Source organism: Cupressus sempervirens, chromosome 9, assembly GCF_028749045.1.
Source record: "Cupressus sempervirens isolate cs-2001-9-10 chromosome 9, ASM2874904v1, whole genome shotgun sequence".
NCBI classification, from domain to species: Eukaryota; Viridiplantae; Streptophyta; class Pinopsida; order Cupressales; family Cupressaceae; genus Cupressus; species Cupressus sempervirens.
In genome coordinates, this window is record NC_143126.1 from 355,963,177 (window position 1) to 355,985,443 (window position 22,267).

At 35.2% G+C, this 22,267-nt stretch overlaps 1 protein-coding gene across 1 annotated transcript in view; it reads right to left on the reverse strand.

Moving 5' to 3' along the window:
• The window catches only part of LOC149538768 (uncharacterized), a 128,147-nt gene extending 106,444 nt beyond the window's left edge, over nt 1-21,703 (reverse strand). Inside the window, exons 1-3 of the mRNA XM_089800092.1 lie at nt 21,571-21,703; nt 21,398-21,497; nt 20,150-20,270 (exon numbers count right to left, since the gene is read on the reverse strand). Of these exons, the coding sequence (XP_089656218.1) occupies nt 20,150-20,270; nt 21,398-21,497; nt 21,571-21,682 (333 nt within the window). The 5' untranslated portion in view covers nt 21,683-21,703. The remainder of the gene's footprint in view (nt 1-20,149; nt 20,271-21,397; nt 21,498-21,570) is intronic.
• Between the last annotated feature and the right edge of the window lie 564 nt (nt 21,704-22,267).

A 22,267-nucleotide genomic window follows, 5' to 3' on the forward strand; every position in this document is an offset into this window, starting at 1 on the left:
GTGGGATTGAAGATACCTTGTATCTCCTCATAGTTGATGGGTGTGAGAGCAATTTGCTTTGGGACTCAAGTGTTGACAAGTTAGCACTCTAGTTTAGATGGGGTTTGTTAGTCCCCAAAACAACAGATAGGAAATCTAAGAGCTTGCCAATTCTCCAATAGGATTTCACAGTCAGTTCTGGCCAATGAAGGAGAATCACCTTGATTTCCCTTGCACTTCAGGCTTTGCTACACCTAGGCGAGTAAACCTTCACCTCAAACATTGACTACTTGGTTCAAGGCTTTTCTATAGCGAATTTAAGCCTTGTGAGTTCTTCGGTTAGCAAAATCCTTGAACTCAATCAAAATAAAGTTGAATGCTTGCTTGAAATAATTGAATATTTTGTTATGGTCCTTAACAATTGGTTTGATGCTTGTAAGAAGGAAGATATAGATTTTATGACTTCAAATATAAACCCAATAATAATACTTCAATGATTCAAAAGACCAGTGCCTTTTCTTATTTGGGCAACAAAGTCAACTACAATGAAGATTTCCGTGTACAACTTTATAAAGTTCTATGCACTTGTATTGTCAACAATTTAATAATCAAGATGGGACAAATCAAATATATATACAATCCAAAATTAGTCCAAATTGAACTTTAACTCCTATGGTAGGGAGACAAACTGGACACAGATGTAAAAACAATTCGATATTTCTCAATATCTATGATGATCACATTTAAGATGCTAAATGACTGTGTCCACTTATTTGATTTCTAAATTGTTTACAAAATTTAAAGATGATTCTAAAGGATGAATCAACTGCAATTTAAATCTCCATGTGCCTTTGCAATAATCAAAAAGCAAAAGGCCTTTATTTATCATTAAAATATAATAAATAAATTTACATTAAGTAATCATCTTTTCAGTCCTTATTCCTCCTTACAAGCAAAAATAAAATATTTCTTCTTCAAATGCTTTTGTCGAATATATCTTGTTACAATGCCTTTTGCTACTCAAGGATACATTTTATCATTATATCTTTTCAATGATAATAAAAAGGTTGTCTCTTGCCCAAGAGACATCGGTTTAATAAAAATCTTTTGATTATTCCTTTTTAAACTATAAACGCAGACTTAATTTTACTAAACAAAAATTGATGTTGTGGTCTTCTACAATTATAATCTTTTAACTCAAGTTATTGAGCTCATATTATTATTTCTTGATATCGCTGTGTATTGTTACTGTGCAATTCTGAAAGCACATAATAGCATTCTCCTCAATATTTCAAAGACTCCCGATGATATCCTAATTACAATTTGTTGTTGCTTGCTTATACTATAAATCGCATATGTTTGATATAAATGTGTCATCTTCAAATTCGGTTCACTCTGTTTGTGCTTCATCGGGATTTCCATAGGCCTATCCTCCGTCTATGCATCTAGAAATTCAATTTCACTTTCACCGATATCTGAGGGGCAGCTCTTTTCTCTCCACAATGGCCTCCTGAATATTTGTATCCCCTTCGATGATTTTGTTTATTATCGTTGTATATTCTCCTTCGTATGATCTTGTTTATTATCGTTGTATATTCTCCTCTGTATGATCATGTTTTAAGTCTAGATTTATATCGATCAATCAAATTAACATGTGAATCATCTTTGTCTTTCATGTGATTTGATCTACAAAGGAATGTGCTTGCACCTCACCAAATTAAGATATCGCACAGTATGACTACTCCCTTCGTATGTGATTGCTAACTGAAGGCTTTCAATGACATATGTTTGACATTGTTGGGTATACTTTCATTTGCCATATTCCAATCGGACACATTAATGATTGCATAATCTATTTTAGCTTGTTATCAACTATTATCATCATTCCCTTAATTCTTGATGCTTGATAGACCACTTCATTCCTTACTCCGTCGGCATACACATCTTATCTATATTTGGCTATCGCTTATTAAGTTTGATTGTTCATCTGGAGTTTGAATTGATTGCTTTCCATATTCTTTAACAGTTATATATTGATGTCAGTATGTATGGTAGATTTCCTTGGTTGAGTAAACTTTCGCAGTATCAAAAGCTCGGTATCCAACCTAAAGGGCCGTAAGCATGGAGGCCTTAACATGGTTGACTGGTGCAGAGCCTTCTACTACAATGATATTGTTAGTGGCCAAACCAAATGCTACTACAAGCATCCCATTACCGCAAAGTGTTACTATTATAGTCTCGGCTATTTCCTCTATTCCAAAATCAAGAACTTCAACCAGATTTTGATACATGGATTCAATAAAAATGGAGTGAATGGTAACATAGCTTTGCATGAAGTCAAAAGGGCATAGTAAAGAGTTGAGAGTGCCATTCCTTTGTCTAATTGTTTAAACCCCGTTCTGTAGGTTCTCATGTCTTCTCGCTACCACTGAGAACACATTTCTTTGAGGATTTTTCTAGACAACTCATTTGCTTTGCTTATGATTCCAGATTGTGTATGTGTTATGCTTTTTACATTACTTTTTTTGTCATTACTAAGATTCTTTCACAATTTTGCAATCCAAGCTAATTCATCTTTGTACCTCACATTGCACTTCCATTAATCATCTTCTACTGCACCTTTTACATCTTGAGACTTATTTGGTTCATACATGGTGATATGGAAAGTGAAATCTTTTCTATGAAATATGTTATGTCGTGACAAGAGGTCCTTCTCTCATGTAGATTAGGATATGTTTTAACAATCTTTCATCAATCTCCAACCCTATTTTTCAAATGGAGACTCTAATCCTTTGCAAAAATTAGAGCTCCATCAGTGGCTCTTGTTGGGGACATATGTTTCTTATGGGCATAATGAGAATCTAGCTATCTCTGGAAGAGTAGAGCAAGCATCTATGCTTAACATTATGCGAGGTGAAATTGGGTGGCCCCAAGCCCCCCAAAACCAAACACTTTTTTCCTCTATCAAACATCATTGTATTGGATGCATCATTCTTATGGACAATGCTTGTTCCTTTATCAATGTAATCTTTGGTATCTAACTTATGCTTTGGCTTTGAGAAATCATCAAGTACACTATAATACTTGTTGAATAGAAGATTTTGATCAATCATACAAGCCTCTAGATTAGCCTTCTTTGTTTGGATATCTTTTTGTTCACAATCTTCCCCATCTCCACATTTCGGATATTGTTTCTGCTCACAAAAAGGCTTTGATGATAGCTCATATTCATGAACTACTATTGCTTTTATATCAAGAATCTGATCAGATGGGATAGTTGGACAATTTTCAGAACTATCCTTCAATGCAATCTCCTTTCTATGCATGTATTTTGAGTTTTATCAACTTCAAAATCATCATTAGACCTATTCTCTTCATCGTGATGCTAATGGATTTGAGTGCATAGAAAATCCTCATCAAACAATGGATTTAAGAACATAGAGAACTCAGACATAATTTCATGAGAATTTACATCTGGATTAGATGTTTTATCAACAAGACTAATATCTTCATTGACATTATCTCCTAAAACATCCTCTTGTTCATATATCGTATGCAGTTCTATTTCATCTTCACAATATGATTCCTAAAAATTATCACCTCCTTCATCTGATACCCCCTGAGTATGTTCTAATCCATCAACTTTCTCACCACGGTGAATTGAGAAAAAATTTGGACTTTCTTTCAACATTTTTCTAATATTCCATGTCTAACAAGACTGAAATTTCTTCCACACTGATAGAATCTTCTTCCTCTTTTTTGCATTATTGTCATCTGTTGGCATGAGTATCATCATGGGCAGATTCTCCTTCAGATTGATAAAAAACTTCTTCTCCATTCAACTCTGAAAGATCATTATGTTCTTGTAGCACTTCGGTATATCTTTCTTCATCTCTACCACCTTCTTCCAATATCTAAAAAAGAAGTTTCAAATTGGGGTCACTTGGTGAGACTCCCAACTCAAAAACTTTCTTTATAAATTCCACATATGGGGGCAAGATTTCTGATGGTATCTCAAGATAAATGTTTGTCATCCTCCAGTACAAATGCGTTGAAGACTACCCTTCCAATCTCTAAACTAAAAAGGCATCAAGTGGAGACGTGTCAAGATCTTCTTCCATGCTGCAATTTTGATCTTCACACTGTTTATAACACATCTCATTGTCCTCGCTTGCATCATGAAGTTCATATAAGAACCATTGTTCAAACTCATTTCAAGATGAGATACTTTGTGTAGGTAGTGATTCATATGCCTACCTCACATAGTCTTTCAATGTCCTCAAGGGCAAATAACTTCATATCCTAATCTTCTACACAAATTTCATAATCTTCTATGAATGTATAAAACTCATCCAAATGCTAAATTGTTGATTCATCCCATTCTCCATGGAAGTTTGGTACAAGTTGTAAAAGTTTTGGGGATAACTTGCTAGGTTCATAATCAAAATTGTTGAAATCCAATGGTTTGATGCTATATGGAATAAAAGGCTTTTTTTTGAAACAATCAATACGTTTGAAAAAACTATCTACCATTTCCTTCTGAACCGTCTCCCTCAACAAAGCTACCAATTGAAAATAATAGAGTCGCCACCTCTTTCAAGAAATATATTAATTGTGTTAATCTTCTGGGTTCTTGCTTCCAGCAGAGTACAACTACTTTATGATTCTAGTCTACGAAATCTAAAACTCTATGTAACTTCACAATACTTAATTGTGAGAAACTCTCCCCAGTAGAGTCGCCAATTTGCTAGTTCCCAAAACCACGAATTGGAAAGAGCTTGCCAATTCTCCAACAGGATTCCACAATTAGTTCTGGCCAATGAACGAGAATCACCTTAATTTCCCCTGCACTTTAAGCTTTGCTACACCTAGGCGGATAAACCTTCACCTCAAACGTTGACTACTTGGTTCAAAGTTGGCAAAATTCTTTAACTCAATCAAAATAAAGTTGAATGCTTGCTTAAAATAATTGAATGTTTTGTATATGGTCCTTAACAATTGGTTTGATGCTTGTAAGGAAGAAATAGATTTTATGACTTCAAATATAGCCCCAATAATAATATTTCAATGATTCTAAAGACCACTGTCTTTGCTTATTCGGGCAACAAAGTCAACTACAATGAAGATTTTCACATACAACTTTATAAAGTTCTATGCACTTACACTGTCAAGAATTTAATAATCAAGATGCGACAGATCAAATATATATATATATATATATGCAATCTTAAATTAGTCCAACTTAAACTTTAAATCCTATGGTAGAGGGACAAACTGGACACAAATACGGAAACAATTCGATATTTCACTATATCTATGATGATCACATTTAAGATGTTAAATGACCGTGTCCACTATCTGATATTTAAATTGTTTACAGAATTTAAAAATGATTATAAAGGACAAATCTGCAATTTAAATCTCCATGCCTTTTGAATAATCAAAAAGCAAAAGGCTTATATTTACCATTAAAATATAATTTACATTAAAAAATCATCTTTGCACTCCTTATTCCTCCTTACAATTAAAAATTAAATATTTCCTCTTCAAATGTTTTTGTCAAATATAACTTGTTACAATGTCTTTTGCTACTGAAGGATACATTTTATATTTATATCTTTTCAATGCATATAAAAGGTTGTCTCTTGCCCAAGAGACATTGGTTCAATAAAAATCTTCTAATTATTCCTTTTTAAACTATAAACGCAGCCTTAATTTACTAAACTTATCGAGCTCGTATTATTATTATTTTTATTTCTTGATATTGTCATGTATTCAATATTTTGAATACTCCTGATGATATCCTAATTACAATTTGATATTGCTTTCTTATACTATAAATCGCATATGTTTGATATTAATGTGTTGTCTTCAGATTCGGTTCATTCCATTTGTTCTTCATTGAGATTTCAACAGGCCTATCTCCGTCTATGCATCTAGAAATTCATTTTCACTTTCACTAATATCTGAGGGGCGACTCCTTTGCTCTCCATGATGGCCTCTTGAATATTTGTATCCCCCTCAATAATTTTGTTTATTATCGTTGTATATTCTCCGTCATATAGTCATGTTTTAAGTCTGGATATATATCAATGAATTAGATAACACGTGAATCATCTTTGTCTTTCATGTGTTTGTTCTACAAAGGAATGTGCTTGCACTTGCCAAATTAAGATATCGCACAATATGACTCCCTTCATGTGTGGTTGCTGCTGAAGGCTTTCAATGACATTGTTGGGCATACTTTCATTCATCATATTCCAATCGGACATAGTAATGATTGCATAATCTCTTTTAGCTTTTTATCAACTGTTACCATCGTGCCATGAATTCTTGATGCTCAACAAACCCCTTCATTCCTTACACCATCAGCATGCACATCATATCTATATTTGGCTATCGCTTATTAAGTTTAATTGTTGGTGATGAATCATCTGGAGTTTGAATTGATTTCTTTCCATATTTTTTAATGGTTATATATTGACGTCAATATGTATAGTAGATACTTCCTTAGTTGAGTAAACTTTAGCAGTATCAAATGCTTGGTATCCAACCTGAAGGAACATAAGCATGGAGGCTTGAACATGGTCAACTGGTGCACAGCCTTCTGCTACAATGATATTGCTTGCGGCCAAACCAAATGCTACTACAAGCTTCCTGTTACCGCAAAGTTTTACTGTTATAATCTTGGCTATTTCCTCTGGTCCAAAATCAAGAACTTCAATCGGATTTTGATACATGGATTCCATAAAAATGGAGTAAAAGGTGACATAGCCTTGCATGTAGTCAGAAGGACATAGCAAAGAGTTGAGAATGCCATTCCTTTGTCTGATTGCTTAGACCCCGTTCTGTAGGTTCTCATGTCTTCTCGCTACCATTGAGAACACATTTCTTTGAGGATTTTTTTGAATAGCTCATCTGCTTTGTTTATGATTCCAAATTGTGTATGTGTTCTGTGTTTGACATTATTTTGCTTGTCCTTATTGAGATTCTTTCACAATTTTGCAATCCAACCTAATTCATCCTTTTACCTCACATTGCACTTCCATTAATCATCTTCTACTACACTTTTACATCCTGAGACTTATTTGGTTCATACATGGTGATATGGAAAGTGAGATCCTTTCTATGAAATATGTTATGTCGTGACAAGAGGTCCTTCTCTTGTGTATATTAGGATGTGTTTTAACAATCTTTCATCAATCTCCAACCCTATCTCTCAAATAGAGACTCTAATCCTTTGCAAAAATTAGAGCTCCATCAGGTTCCACTAGTCGGCTTCACCACTTCTGCCTTGGTGAAGATGAGATCAAAGTTGAGTCTGATGATCTTTGTGGCATGCTTCTATTCTAGAATTGGGATTCCTTGGTTGCATCAAGATTATAGTCAAGGTTCATAGTTGAGCATTATAGCACATTTAGTGCATTGATAGGATATTGCTTCATCCTTAACCTTCCTGGACATTTTTTTGATGGATTATTCCAGTGTGGGTTGGATAGTTGGCATGATATTTGTCCTTGCGCACTTTTGAGATGGGTTGCCTTTTTGAGTTGCTTTCTTTTGAGATGTTCACTCCTATGACACCTATTATAGGATTACCCCCACATTTCCAACATGACAGCGTGGTGATATTGTATCACTTTGGCAAGTATTATTATTTCCATTGGTGTATGTCTTACAAGAGTTGGTGATACCAAAGATATTACACAAGTCTTCACTTGGGATCTAGTTGGATCATTCCCATGGGTGGTTATGTATCAAGGAGTTGGGTTGAGAGATTTGTTTCATTCCTTTCTTGATAGAGGTTGGCATTCTATTAAGCTCCCATCACCACTTCATATTAGAGGTGTATGTAATTACAGTTGGAGTGAGGTTCTCAGTTTCTTTTATGATTGAAGTGCATGACAGGTTGACCTAATTATGTGTGCACATGAGATGATTTGTGATCCTGAAATTCAATTGATTGGTGCATTGGTTCATGTCGAGTTGTGTTATGACCCTGGGATTGGAAATGTTTATACTAGTGTAGTATAGCAAATGGGCAAAGCATCAGCCTTAAGGAAAATATGGGATCCAGGTATTTGGTTTTAGCAAGAAGGATCAAATTTCTTGAGAAAAAGAAATCTCTAGGAAGGGAGGATTATAATGTCCTCTTTTCTATGCCATTAATTTTTGATGTGTCACTAGCCCCATTTTCACTGGTCTTGTGGGCTAATCAAGATTTCGTTGGGATCAAAGTGAGTTTTGGGCTAGAGAGCTCGAATTTTCGGCCAATCAAGATTGTTTCAGCAAGGTTTCAAGATACTTACTATTTAGAGTAAGTAAGCAAGGCTCAGTATTCTTAGCATTTCAATGTTGGACTAGAAGTGTCTCACCGAGAGTTTTCTAACAAGCTATCACACATGATTATTCGAAACCTTCTTATCCGTAATTTCGATGCCTAAAGATTACATGGTTTAATAAAGCAACCATTTACCTTTATATGTCACTTTATTATTATAAGAACACTTTATTGATTTAAGAGGTAAAATATGTCACTTTATAATAAGAACACTTTATTGATTTAAGAGGTAAAAAGAATATTTAAAGGGAAACAAAGAAACAAAGAAAGGAATGTGAAGAACCACCAAGTTGTGCTTAAAAGAAGAAAAATATCTCATTTGCATCATGCTTGGATTATGTTTTGATTTCTTCTCTTGGAGAATTTAGAAGCTCATCTTTCAGCCAATTTGAGGACGGAAACCCTTGAGCTTGGAAGTGGTGACAAATATCCATTGCGTGTGGAGATATCACACAGGTATCTCACTTGTGCTTAAAATCTTTATTTCATATTATGCAATCTAACTGTAATTTCCTGAGTTTGGGATTGGATCCTAATATTATACTGCTAAAGATTGAAATGCAATATAGTATTTGAGACTATTTTTTTCTGGGTATTTTTTGGTATTCTGTTGGAAATTTTGAAAACCTATTGCATGAAATTATCTATTTAAATTTATGTGATACATTTTGAGAAATTCTGGGATGAATATCCAATGGGGATATCACAATATCAAATAGCCATATTCAACATCCTTCCTTCTTACTTGGTGATTGTGATATAATTATATCTATGTGCATAGGAATAATAGATGATGCTTAAATGAATGCTCATATTAAAATATAGGATGTTGGTGATTGTCTGCAACCCATCTCGTAGGAAGGGCTTGGGGCATAAGAGAAGGGTGATGAGGAGTTCATAAGAAGGCCTTCCTAGTAGGGCCTTTCTAGCCTAGGAAAAAGAGACCCCTTACAACCTCATCCTAACTCCACAAGATGGCAATAGAGAATAGTTATGCATATTGTTAGAAACCCACCTTGTGAGAGAAAGGGACTAAGGTGTAAGAGAAGAGTGGCGAGGGGCTAGTATTAAATTAATATTCCTCACTCTAGTTAAAATGATCTATGCTCTTAATGTCTCTAATAAGGAGTATCTATTTTGTGGATTATGATTCAATGATTTCCTTACAAGTAGTATCTCAACCAGTTACATGATGTTTACTAATTCTTTTATACTTCTTGTTCTACTTGGAATTTGTGATTAAGGGGAAAAACTAGGGCATCTAAAAATGGGTCGTTACAGTTCATGTAGTATTTGATTGATCTTCTTACATAGGGTTATCTGGAGGTCTCTCATAATGGCATTGTTGTCCTCAATTTTGACATCACAATATTGTAGCAACCCTACGCAATTTTTTCATGAATTTGAAGGTGTGTCCTCTATGTTTCAACACATCGATAAGGTGTCATAAAGGCAGTTCATCATACTTGAATTGTACTTTACATAATCTTGTTTGTGTGTTCTTTTTGAAGGTCTTTGTCAAGAAAAACCCCGTAAATACTTGTCAAAATGATTTTTTCTTCTCTGATTGCAAGCACTTGATTTTTGGCGACCAACAAGTTTATTCTTTGTTATTCACTTAGGTTAATAGCTGTTAGAATCTCGCTTATTTTGAATTATCTTAGTCTCAAACAAAGTTATCTAACTCAAGTTATAAAGAAAAATGTGGGGTTTTTCAAGCCAACGTCACATTTTATTAAAAATCCTCCAAAAGTGGGCTTTTATTGGCAATTGTATAAATAAAATTATTATTGATATATATATAGTGGAGTTTGACCCCTATTTTCAAATTTCAACTCATTTTGAGTTGATTTGACCTAGGTTTTTAATGCTTTAATGAAAATGGCCTTTAAAGTCTATTTTCATGTTACTTTATTGAAAACAATATTTATATATTAGAAAATATTGTATGAGACACTTTAAATGCAATTAAGTAGGGTTTTTATTACTCATTGCATATCATTTGATGCAAATCACCTCCTAAAAATTCACTACCCATTAATCTAAGTCCTAAATGCATAAAGATGTGGTTCTTATATGCAACTACATATTTTAGATTAAAAATATGTCACTTATGTGGAAGTGGGGTTTTTATATGCAGATGCATATTAAAATCTTGTTATTATAAACCTTTTATAACTTAAAGGCTTATAGTGGGGAATATGAACCCAATAGCACATGCATATGCATATTAGAAACCTATTTTTGTATATTTTAACTTGAATTATGACTTAAAAGAACAAAAGTGTGGTTTTTGAACTCAATAATATATATGTTATGTGCTTTTGATGTTTTAAAAGTCCAAATATGTGTTATTGAAGTTCAAAAATCCATTATTACTTCTCCAAAAGAGATGTTTGCACTAAAATCACAGGAGGTGGTGATTTTTTACCCAAAAGCACATGCTTTTGACACCCAAAACCCATTTTTGACTCATTTTGCCTTGCATTTGGGCATATGGTGGTGTTTTTTGATACTTCTTATTGACATTAAAAAGTGTGTTTTGACTTGTTTTATCATGCCTTTGGTAGTAAAAAGCAAGTGATGGCGATTTTTAGGAAGAAAGCTCATGTTTTCTTCATGAAAAAAATCTGTTTTTTTCTCGTTCCTCATGCATTTTGAAGCTGAGCAATCATTTCTTTGGCCATTTGAATGTGTTTTGGTCTGCAAAAAACGTGTTTCTCTCCTCATACTTGAGCATCATTGTTGCAATGTCCTCAAGCAGTGATTTTGGGAGAAAAAACACATTAATTTGTGTTCAAAACAGCCTGTTTAGGGCACGTTTTTGCCCAAAAAGGGCCCATTTTTAGCCATTTTCTTCCATCAAATCCAAACATTTGCTATCAAAGATGAGTTATTTGGCATTACTTATCATTTTGCAGCTTGTTATCATTCTCTTCAAGTTGGTAATGCCCTAGATGTCATTTTTTATTGTCATTACACACTGTATTTGTTTTACTCAATATGGTTGCCATTTTTGTGCATTTTAGTTCTCCAAATTCCGACACTTGTCAAGCAATGAATCTTGACTCTAAAATGCATTCAGTTTTAGAGGATTGAGTAAGATTCAAAATCTATATAAGTCTCTTTGTTTCAATCTTTTCTAAATCTAGAAATTTTCTTAGATTTATTTCAGATTTTGCATTAAGATTTGAAGAGACATTTTCCTTTGCTTTTTGGTAAAGAGAGGACTTATGTTTTTCATAGGACTTTGTTGTATATCTTTTTGTTCTTGTTGTTGCAAATCATTTCATTTCATTTTCAGATTTGTAAATGTTTTAGTTTATGTGATATCTACTCCTTCTATCTTCCGTCTTATTTCTCCAAGTTCCTTATGCAAGAGCTTCATCTTGCTTACATCTGCAGTTAGGGTTGAAAAACCCGTTCTTGAATGGAATTACCTAGGAAAGAAAGCCCACTTTGCAACATGCTAAATTGCTAATGCATCTAAAAAACCCACTTTCATGCAATTTATATTCCCTTTCCGTACTTCCATTGTTGCCACTTGACTTGAACTTCATGTTGGAAGTTGTTTGTCAGTTCACTTGTAATGGAACATGCCATACATCTTTCACACATTTTTCCACAAATAAAGCTGCTTGTCCGCAATGCAATGCTCCCTAGAAATCCCATTTTTTAGTTTTTCCCTCATTTGAAAAGTTGGTTTTGCCTAAAATCCTTCTCCTTTTGTTACTCAAAGACCTTCCACTTATATCCTATACGCATACTCTTCCAGATATGAAAAGTTTGATCTTGAAAGAACATGTTATGTCTTTTTTTGTGACTAAAGAACGACAACCTACAAAGAAAGTGATGAAAGATGGAATGACTGCACGCATAGAATGCTTTCAAGACAAACATGGAAAGAAACAAAGGAACTTTTCAAGAAACAATCACCATTATAGTACAGAACATCCAAGGATGCAATTCTTGTTCTAGATCAAGATGCTTCCACCAAATCTAAGCACTAGCAGCATGAAGACTAACAATGGATGATGTAATAGGGATTGTGTCTAGTTAGACACTTATAATATTTACATCATGCATTTGTGATTTGTAATTGACATGTGACATGTAATGAAACAAAAAGATGTAATTGCATGTAATAGTATCGCGTGCAAAACTATAGCATGTAATCATGTTGCATGTTCTTTAAGCCTTGTAGCATTGAATAAATCAAAGTTAGTATGTTAGTTAGAGAATAAGTCAAGGTGGTTAAGGGTTTTCTCCTTTCTCACTTTTCTATCCACTCTTTTCCTATATAAAGGAGGGAGATTATTGTAAATAGTCATCTTTTCGCAAGGCAAGAATATTCTATCAATTTGTATATGCACTCTAAGACTTTGAGCTTAGATGTAAATCTGCATTGCTTTCTATAAAAGAGGCAGGTTGTTTTGAGACTTTGTGCCAATCCGCCTTGTTATGTGACAATATTTACTTGAATTGATTGTGAGTTTTACTGCTTTGTTCAAAAGAGATTTGAATTCAACTATGCAGACTTTGAGCTGTCTACTGTATTCAAAGTCATTTTAAAATTTTGAAGACTTTGTGCTACAGGGGGACAAATTGTTATGGATAGTAGTGGCTGCAATTACTTAGAGCTGAAGACTTTGGGCTTTAGTAGTAGATATTTTTTATTAAATTTGAGAGTATCCAGTTAGAGACTTTGTGCCTTACTGGTTATTCTACTTGAATCTTGATTCGAGACAAGTGCAAAAGACTTTAGATTCCTATTTTTGTTTCACAAAATATAAAAGGTAAATTGCTGCCCCTCGTATTGTTCTTATGTCAATTCCAAGGTCATCGGTATTATTGTAGCAATAAGGTACCTTTTGTTAAGTTGGAAAGTTGTATGCAAATCGCTCCTAAAAAATAGAGGAATTGATTAAGAGAATTGCCCTTTTTATAATTTCAGTTAAGTTCGTGTTGAAGCCACCTACTGTTAGAAGGGAACCTCCAATATTGCTAAGAGGAGAGAGAGAAATCTCATGAGATGTCTAAAATCACAATTTTGTAAGTCGTGGTCACAGTGACTTAAAAAAAATTAGCTAGCAACTACTGTATAGGGCAGTGCTTTTAGTCGATGGTGTTACAGACCTTCTAGGTTGACATGGGGCCCTGAAATCATACTTGGATTCAGCCCCGATCGATTTGATGATTTGAGAGTTGTGATGGCATTGGTTGAGAACAAGCAATCTTAAAGAAGGGACTACAATATCCCCTTTCTATGCCATCCTATTCTGCAAGCGTTGGCCAATTTTTAGTGTTTTTCGTTGGTTTCTAGTTTTGTCCTAGGAGTCCAATGTTCTTGGTGATCTCATTTCTAGTTTTTGTGAGTTTCAACATCAGTTGGTATTTAGTAAGTTCTTGCATGGCACCAAATTTTTTGGTTTGTTTTGGGTTTCTCTTTGTTCCTCGGAGAATAAATACTATCTATAGTTAGTGGGGTTGCATGGCACCAACCTATTTGGGTTTGTTCTCCTTTGTCCTCAAACAACTATTCAGTGCATTGCTGGTTACGATTTTTTTTGGATGTGGATACGTGTGCATGCTTGCAAAGCAAGTGTTGAGCAATCTCTTAAAAAGAGATGTCTTGACCTGGGTATATTTTATTGTTGGTACGTGGAGTGTGTTGTTAGTTGAACATCTCAAAGCAAGTGTCACTCCCTTGATTGGGGCCGGATGAACCATTGTGCTGTTTGCATCTCTTTACCCTGGTGTGCGGGCCTGTGAAATAGAGGATAAAATTTTCAAGGACAGATGTGGGAAGGCTTTCCTGTAGCAGAAAGTTAACATTGTGTTGATCAGTCATTGAAGATTCTGTAATTTCTCTATATCTCCATAATTCCATGCTCGTGTTTGAAGATTGACTGTGACGGGCATCATATTCCAGCTTTCTGTAATTATTAGCAGATTATAAGCATTGCTGGGTTGCTGTTGGGATTCTCTGATTGCTGCAATGATGCGTTCATTTTGGTTTCTGCCATGAAAGATCAGATTTTTGGTAAAACTTCTCTTGTAATCTTCCTCAGTTATTGCATTTAAAAAATAATATTACCTATTTTGGTTTGTGCAAATCTTTCTATATGTGTCTTATGTAATGTGGAAAGGAAATCTTCAAAAAACATACAGCAACACAACTGCCGAACTGGAATCTCACAACATTACCATCAAGCAATGGTATGACTAAATTACACAGTAGAAAATAAAAGTGAGAAAAACTGCACATAAACCTTAGGGGATCCTTCAAGAATTTGGTGACTACAGTACAAAAACTAGAACTATGTGGCTGCAGTGCAACTGGAAGGGCTATAGACAGTAAGAGGCTTTGGGCTCCAAACCTTGTTCCTCTAGAATTAAAAAAGAAATTCCAAGGTGGATTTGTGTAGAAGCTTTTCTGTAGCTGTCTGCACTTCATCTTTTGCAAGTAAGATGTTCCACAAAATTGCATGCTTTTCAAAGCTTGCATAAGTTGAAGAAGAGGACTGCTAAAGCCCCAATAGAATAAAAATTAAAAGGAAAAAGAAGATGTATAAAGCAACATTGTGTGGCCAGTTCTTGGCCATCCGAGCATCCACAAAGAAAGCATCGTAAACCACTTGACTAGAAATTTAAAAATGTCTCAAAGAAACACTAAAAAGATTCTGATTTCATCCCTTATGCATGGGCATCAATTTGAGTAGAGTGGTAGAGTTATAATGGATATGGGATTCAATCCTTGTTCCTCTAGTAGGAGCAATTTTACAACAGTATGGATCTTGTGCTTTTAGTAACTCACTTCATTTTCTTTCCCAAAAGTGAGTACTATAAAAATGCATGCATTTTAAATCTTTCAAATATTCAAAATCACAAATGAGTCAAATATTAAAATCTTTGTAATCTATTTTCTATTCAGACTGGAAGATATGTTTCCCAACTCTTTCAGCTCTTATTCTACACATTTTGGACTTTAATGTAAATTCAACAAATATTATGACTTTGACATGCTGATACTATATCCAGTGCAGATCCATACTGCAGGTTTCTTTAGCTCTCGAGACAAAATGAAAATTTCCAAATGGGAAGGGCAATTGCTTAGATTCAACACCTTTTCTTTATGTAACTTATGAGTTACTTAGATGATATGTTCAGATTATCAGTAGATAAGGCCAAGTTTATGATTCTGGAGGATTACTCTCCTAGTGTCATATTGTTGACAACTTTACCATAAGTATCTTTCCCGCTTTTCAGATTGAAGTATTAAATAATCATTTTTTAATTGGGCTTGAGCGAATTCCTTTTGGAGGCAACTCAAATTATATTATGATAAATTTACAGAAAGTGTGTTCTTTTATATTAGAGGTAAAAAATATTTTCAATACTAGTAGGGAAAATAAATAAATAAATAAATGGAGTTCTTGAAAAATGGCAATTGCAAAGGAATACTTCTCCTCACTTCATTATCATTCAAGATATTATTTGTGACTTGGCCTCTGATGTACTCAGAAACAAGGGTTGGCCTTGTGTGTCAAACAGGTGATTTGTGCTCTTTCTAGCAACAAAGCCTGGAAAATTCTTCTTTGCCATTGTATTTCTTCTAGTTTTCCTGTCTACAAACTGGCTTGGAAGGGGGTTTCTTTTCAAATCCTTTTGGTTATGAGGGAGCCTGTTCAGATCCAAGGCACCTTTGTCGACAAAAAGTATTTTGCAGGCCTTGGAGGCTATCAACCGGTGGCTCAAATGGGTCAGGAATGGATTTTGTGATGGGCTCTCAATGAACCAACCAAATATTTGGTGGTCTCCTCTCTTCTATCTACAAGGGCTTCCTCTTGCAAAGCTTCTAGGGGTCAGTGCTCTGTGCTTTCACAAGCATGGCATTGGGACTCCCCAAAATATTTTTTCTAGAACTACTATGAATCTTCACTCATGGGATTTATATGCAGGTCCAGTTTCTTCTGTCTTGTCCTAATCGTCAGACTTTTGACCTATTGGTGTCGTCTTTACCTCCACAGCTTTTGCATAAGCTTGGGATAGCCTCTATTGGCGGAAGGATCAAAAATGGTATCCGTGTACTCCTCTTTCTAGTTATAAGCCCAAGTTGGAATATAATTGGTTGGTCCACCATTTTCCTATGGTTGCCACTCTCAATTTGCGATTCCATTTGAATTCTTCTCTGAAAGCCTGGCGCTTTAGGCTCCTTTCTATGTGGTTTGCTACCACTAAACCTAAAATTGCCCACTTTGCTTGGTGTGTTCTATTCCAAGGTTTGCCCGTGGGTTCAAAATTTCAACCTTTGGGAATCCCTGATCCTAATGTTCTTTTTGTACGCAGCTAGAGACTTCCTTTTTGCAGGCAGCCAGAGACTTTTATGCATATCTTCTGGTTTTGCCAAAGAGCTCAACAATTCTGGAGCTGGATTCATGATTTTTTTCGGCCCTTCAGGTTTGGACCCTCCTCTTGGCATATGGCTTTGTTCGGAGACCCAACTAAGATTCCCTTAAAATATTTGCAAATCTGGCATGCTTTAAGGATGGAGATCCTATTCACAAGATGGAAAGATCGAAATGCTGTCATTTTCAGTCAAGTTGCTATGGATACTCATGTCTCTATGTACTCTAAAGCATGTATATGTAATAATGTGATGTTACAAATTCAGTGCAAGCTAATAAAGCTACCCTTGAGGTGGCCCACCTATAAGAGCTCTAGAGAAGATTCCCCTTGTACAGTGACACGGATGCCGCCAGCTACTTCCTCTGTTGACCACACTCCTCCACTGTGGGGACGTCGCAGCTCCTTTGCACCTTGCCGTTCTTCAGGTGGAGGTGGAGATAGGTGGTGTCACCGCTCTATTTCTCCTCCTTGGCACGGGTCTAGCTAGTCCCCTGTTGCTGTTGTTTCTGATCCTGCCTCTATTCCTAGGTGGCCTTCTGCCACTAATGACAAGTGGTTTCATCAGTTGGCACTTGCTATTTCACCTTCTTGAAGGGAAGAAGAACAAGAAAAAGAAAAAAATAATAATGATGGGTGGTCTATTCCAGACCAACCTCCTAACCCCGCTTATGTATGGGGTTTTGATGACAAACAGGATTCTCCTCCCTCGGTTGGCACTGCTCTTGCAGCCTAAGGGCTTTTATACTCATTTTTATGAATAGTTGATGTAGTTGGTTTTCCGGCCTTGGTGCCGTGTGACTCTCGTGGGGTGATCAAATATCCACGGGTCTTTTTTTTGCGAATATGTAACGTTATATTTTATACTAATAGAAAGGGACTATTCATCAAAACAAAAAAAATATCCTTTGCATCCAATTTTTAGGGCAGTTTATTCAATCTAGGGCATCCAAGGATGAAAACCTTGGTTTGTTTGCGGTTTGAGAAGATGAAAACCCACATGGATTCCATATTTGGGACCAAGGACAAAACCCTTGTTTCCAATCTTGGGTGATTCCATCTAGGAATCACAGGTATGCTGGTTTGTGGAGGATTTAGCAATTTTCTAAATCTGCTACAATGTCAGGACAGTGTTTTATGCACAAATAACATCATTTCATTGCCAAAATTGAGGATTTATATAGATTTTTGGCGAATTTTTTAGCAGTGTGTGGAGCTGGATCTGAGTTGTTTCAGTCAACTCTAGCTGAATGCCACCTTGGGAGAGAGAAAATTAGTATATAGTAATCTGGGTATAAAATCAGTCACACCAGCTGCTGGTACATCATTCAGTCATCCAGCATAAGCAACCAGCCTTTGGACTGAAGCGCCTTAATTTCAAGGAGGATACCAATCAGAAATGAGTATTTTGCTGATCATCTTCCTTGATTTTTGGAGTTAAATAAATGGATATGCCAAGGATTTGAACTAACCAGGTCATAGAAAATTACACATCGTGCACAGATTGCTTCACTAAGGGTGCCGATTGGTGATAGTGTAAATCAAGGAGAGACTGTTTAGAAGACAACAATCACTCTCATCACAGCTCAAATATCCAAGACTGACAACACCTTGTAGACCTTATAAGCTGAGTTATAACAGCCAGCAACAAAAATTTCCATCTAGGTGGTTGCAGCATATAATCCAGTCAATTAATTGCAGATCTGTGAAGTATTGATAAGCAATTATTTGTAAATATGTGGAGTTTGCAAGTTGCTGGTTAATATTCCAATCACAGATTCTATTCATAACAAATTCATTTTATCTAGATATATTTCGACCTGTATGTTTGTCATGAAACAATCAAATATTTATTTATTTTACTTTCAGTTAAACTTCTCACAAAATCAGTAGATTATACATAAGGATTTGCTCCGATTATTGGTTATTGATGTAAGCATACTGTGGCTGCTACATCTCTAAGATTTGCAGATTTACAAATTTCATATGAAGGGTTTATGTCAGCTATCAGTTTGTGTGGAGCTGTAAGCAGGTTGGCTTTGGATTCACCGCTTGTACTTTATTCATGACCAGAAACACGAAAATATTCAAATAAATCAAACCCTTGTTTGGAGACATTATAATAGGTGTACTGCTATGCATCTTCGGAAAGTGACATGTGGACTCATGCTATAATTAGAGGTGTCCTTCATCTTGTCCATCAATTAATCATATCAGTTATTAATACATATCAATTAACACTTTTTTTTACTTCCTTCATATCCAAAGGCTCTCGCTCATCTTAATCAGCTTATCATATTTACCATTAATCCACCTTTCCTAACTTTTAGAGGAGCAATAGTGTACTTTTTACAAACATCCCCGTTGAAGCCTTGATATATTGTTCTTCACTTTTCAAGCAATTTTACAAGCCTTGGGAGGTGGGGGAAATATTCACATCGTCCTTCTCCATTTTGTTTTATTGTAGACAGGTCCCAATCCAGCCTTGCTGTTAAGACCCATTTCAAAGGTTTTAGTCCTCTTCTATGTCACACTCACTCAGTTAAACTAAAGGGAAGATATTAGTTAAATCGTGGACACTATATACTAGTTAAGCTTTCTTAGGGAGTGGGTTTATCATAGGTTAGAAACATTAATTATTTTCTTATTTTAAAAGATTAAAATTTAAAACCTAATGCAAATAGGAGCATTTTTAGAGTTTGTTTAGAACTATTATAATTTATAAATTAGAGACACGTGAGAAATAGAATAGTCGAATAAGAGAGATAAAGTCTATTAGAAGAGCTTATTAGTGTAATGTCTGATATTATCTTTAGATTCATAGCATTTGATTTGTATTTATAGTGATTCTTGCATAACATATAATCTAATATTTCTCACATGGATGAGAATCGGCATGCCTTTTCAAATAGTTTACTAATGCAAGATCAAGGCCATCTTTAGAATCAACTCTCTGCTTTACCTAAAGCTCCATGTCTTTAACTAAAGAAGGAAAATAATTTTAGCACATTTCTTTTTGTAGGAAATGATACTAAATTTTCCCTGGAGAATGTGGTCAACGATATCCGTAGACCACAGAAACATATCATGATTGTCCAAATGATTTGATTACAAGTAAGTCGTTCGTGTGACGTTGTGACCTAATGTTCTAATGCTGCTTGCTTGGTGTGGCAATCAAGATAATCAATAAACCATAAATAATTGTGGGTTTACCTTCTTCAGAATAGAATCCTCCATATGGAATAGGACGAGCCTTTTCAGATTTCTCTTATATTATTTACCCATACCGAGTCTGATTGCATTGAATACTAATATCACACATGTTAATTTCCAGATTAAGCAAAATGCTGAAAACAAATAGAATCTTTAGAAACCAATATTCATTATGACTCTGAAGTTTCGAGCATTTGAACAGACACTCACCCTCGAGTTCTTCAAAGCATTAGCTGCATGAACCATAGGAGAAACTCCTTGAGAAAAACCTGCAGTTCGATCCTTTCTTTCCATTGAAAGAAGGAGAGGAGTCTCAGGTGGTGTTAGTAGCCTGTTGGGAAACAAGGTTTAACTATCAGAATCGAATAAAAACCTGCTCAAGCCAAAAAAACAAATTAAACTGCAAACGTTGAAACAGATAGGAACTGGAAGAAATCAAATTGATTACTTAAGAAAACATAATTAGGATCTTTATGGTTCTTCTAGCTAAGAGGAAGAGTTCAGTTAGCCCATGTCTATACTTCTCTAAGCTGACAGCTAAATTCAGAAAGAATGGAGATTTATTGCATGGTTGAAGATTTTCTTTGCCGTATACTATTTTACGCCAAGAATAAAATAAGGAATCGATAAGATTAATAATGCATTTTATGTGGGGATAAGTTTTTTGGATTTTGCTTCCAAAGTTTCAAATCTTCTTACAGCGAGGACTTAAAGAAGACTCGAAATGTCGAAAAGAAAATTCTTTCAAATATTAGGAATTGTTTGAATGAACTTCAAAAGAAGACTTTTAATTGTCAAGAAGAGGGGGAAACGAATTGTACATATGAAAATTCTAATCAATATTTTAAGATAATTATTGAGGTAAAAGGAGAAGATAATTTGTCCTAAAACCATGTAATTATGACAAAAAGGCTTCACGACAGGCAAATAAATATTTGTTGCAGAGCACTAGGTCTTCTGTTCCTTCTTAAAGATTCGTATATGTGTGCAAAGTGCCCAATGACTGTTAGGTTCGGGAAGTGCGCGTATGGAACAGTCCTTGGCTAAGCTCAGAAAGGCAAGGTTTTCGTTTGAAACTTTTCTTAAATTCGATTGATTGTATGATGACTTATGAGGACTCGAAACATTTTTCTTCGTCAAAACCATAATTCATGAGTACAACTTACCAAAAATCATTACTCAAACCACGACATTTACTAAAAATATAAACTATCACATACTTAATACATTGTAAAATGCTACATATATGAAATCATTTTAGATTATTCAGAGACAAAAAGAAAATAGCTTGATATCAATTGAAAGAGACTGAATTGTTCCAACCAAGAATTCCATCTACACACTCCAGCAATGAGCAATCCAATGCTCCTTCAGTTTGATAGCTGAAGTAGAATTGGTGTTATCCGAATGATTGTGAGTTAAATGATCCGATCTGATCCAACAATCTGCTCTACTTACCATTCATAATCATTTTTGTCCCCATCCGCCCTCAAGAGATCTTCGCAACCTCTTCCACGGGGCACTTTGAGTTGGGGAAAGCCATTGCCATTGCCATTGCCTGCAATTTACAGCAGAATTAGCTAATATGAGTGGAGAGCAGCTCAGGGAGATCTGGAGAGTGAGGAAGGTACCCGCGGAGTCCATGTCATTGAAGAGCGCGAGATCATCATCGTGTTTCCTCCTGCCCATGCGAATGCCAATGCCAATGCTCGAGAGGCTATGCCCCCGCCTGTGCGGATGCATTTTCTCCTCCTCCCTCTCTTTCAAATCTACTCTGTTTTTTTCATTTTATGGCCCCGCTCACCATTGCGAACAATGCAAGCAAACACTGCCACCTACCGCATCATTTCTTTTATAATTTATAGTTGCTTTAAATACGTCTCACGATGTGAGCTTGCCAAAAACTGGACTCTCTACCTGCATGACTTGTTTATTTATTTATTTCTATATTTTCATTTTCAATCAGTTAAACGGTTGCATAAGACCATCCAAGTCTTCAACGATCGCATAGTCGCCAAAACAAGCCCCCAACTCATGTGACCTACTCCCTGGTTCTCTCATATTGAAACACTACCGTAACACCATGTCAATTATCTCTAATTATCACTGTCATATTTGTTTATTTACTATAAACTCTGGTATGATTACAAATGATGATATTTTTGGATAGATGTGTATGTTGTTTTTTTATTATTAGTTTTATTTGTTCCAAAAAAAATTCCATAAAATATGAAGTTAACATGTATGTTTATTAATTTAATAAAAATTGTGTTATAAGATTTGATTGTTAAACATGTGGCTATCTTTCTTTCATGTAATTTTTTAAGT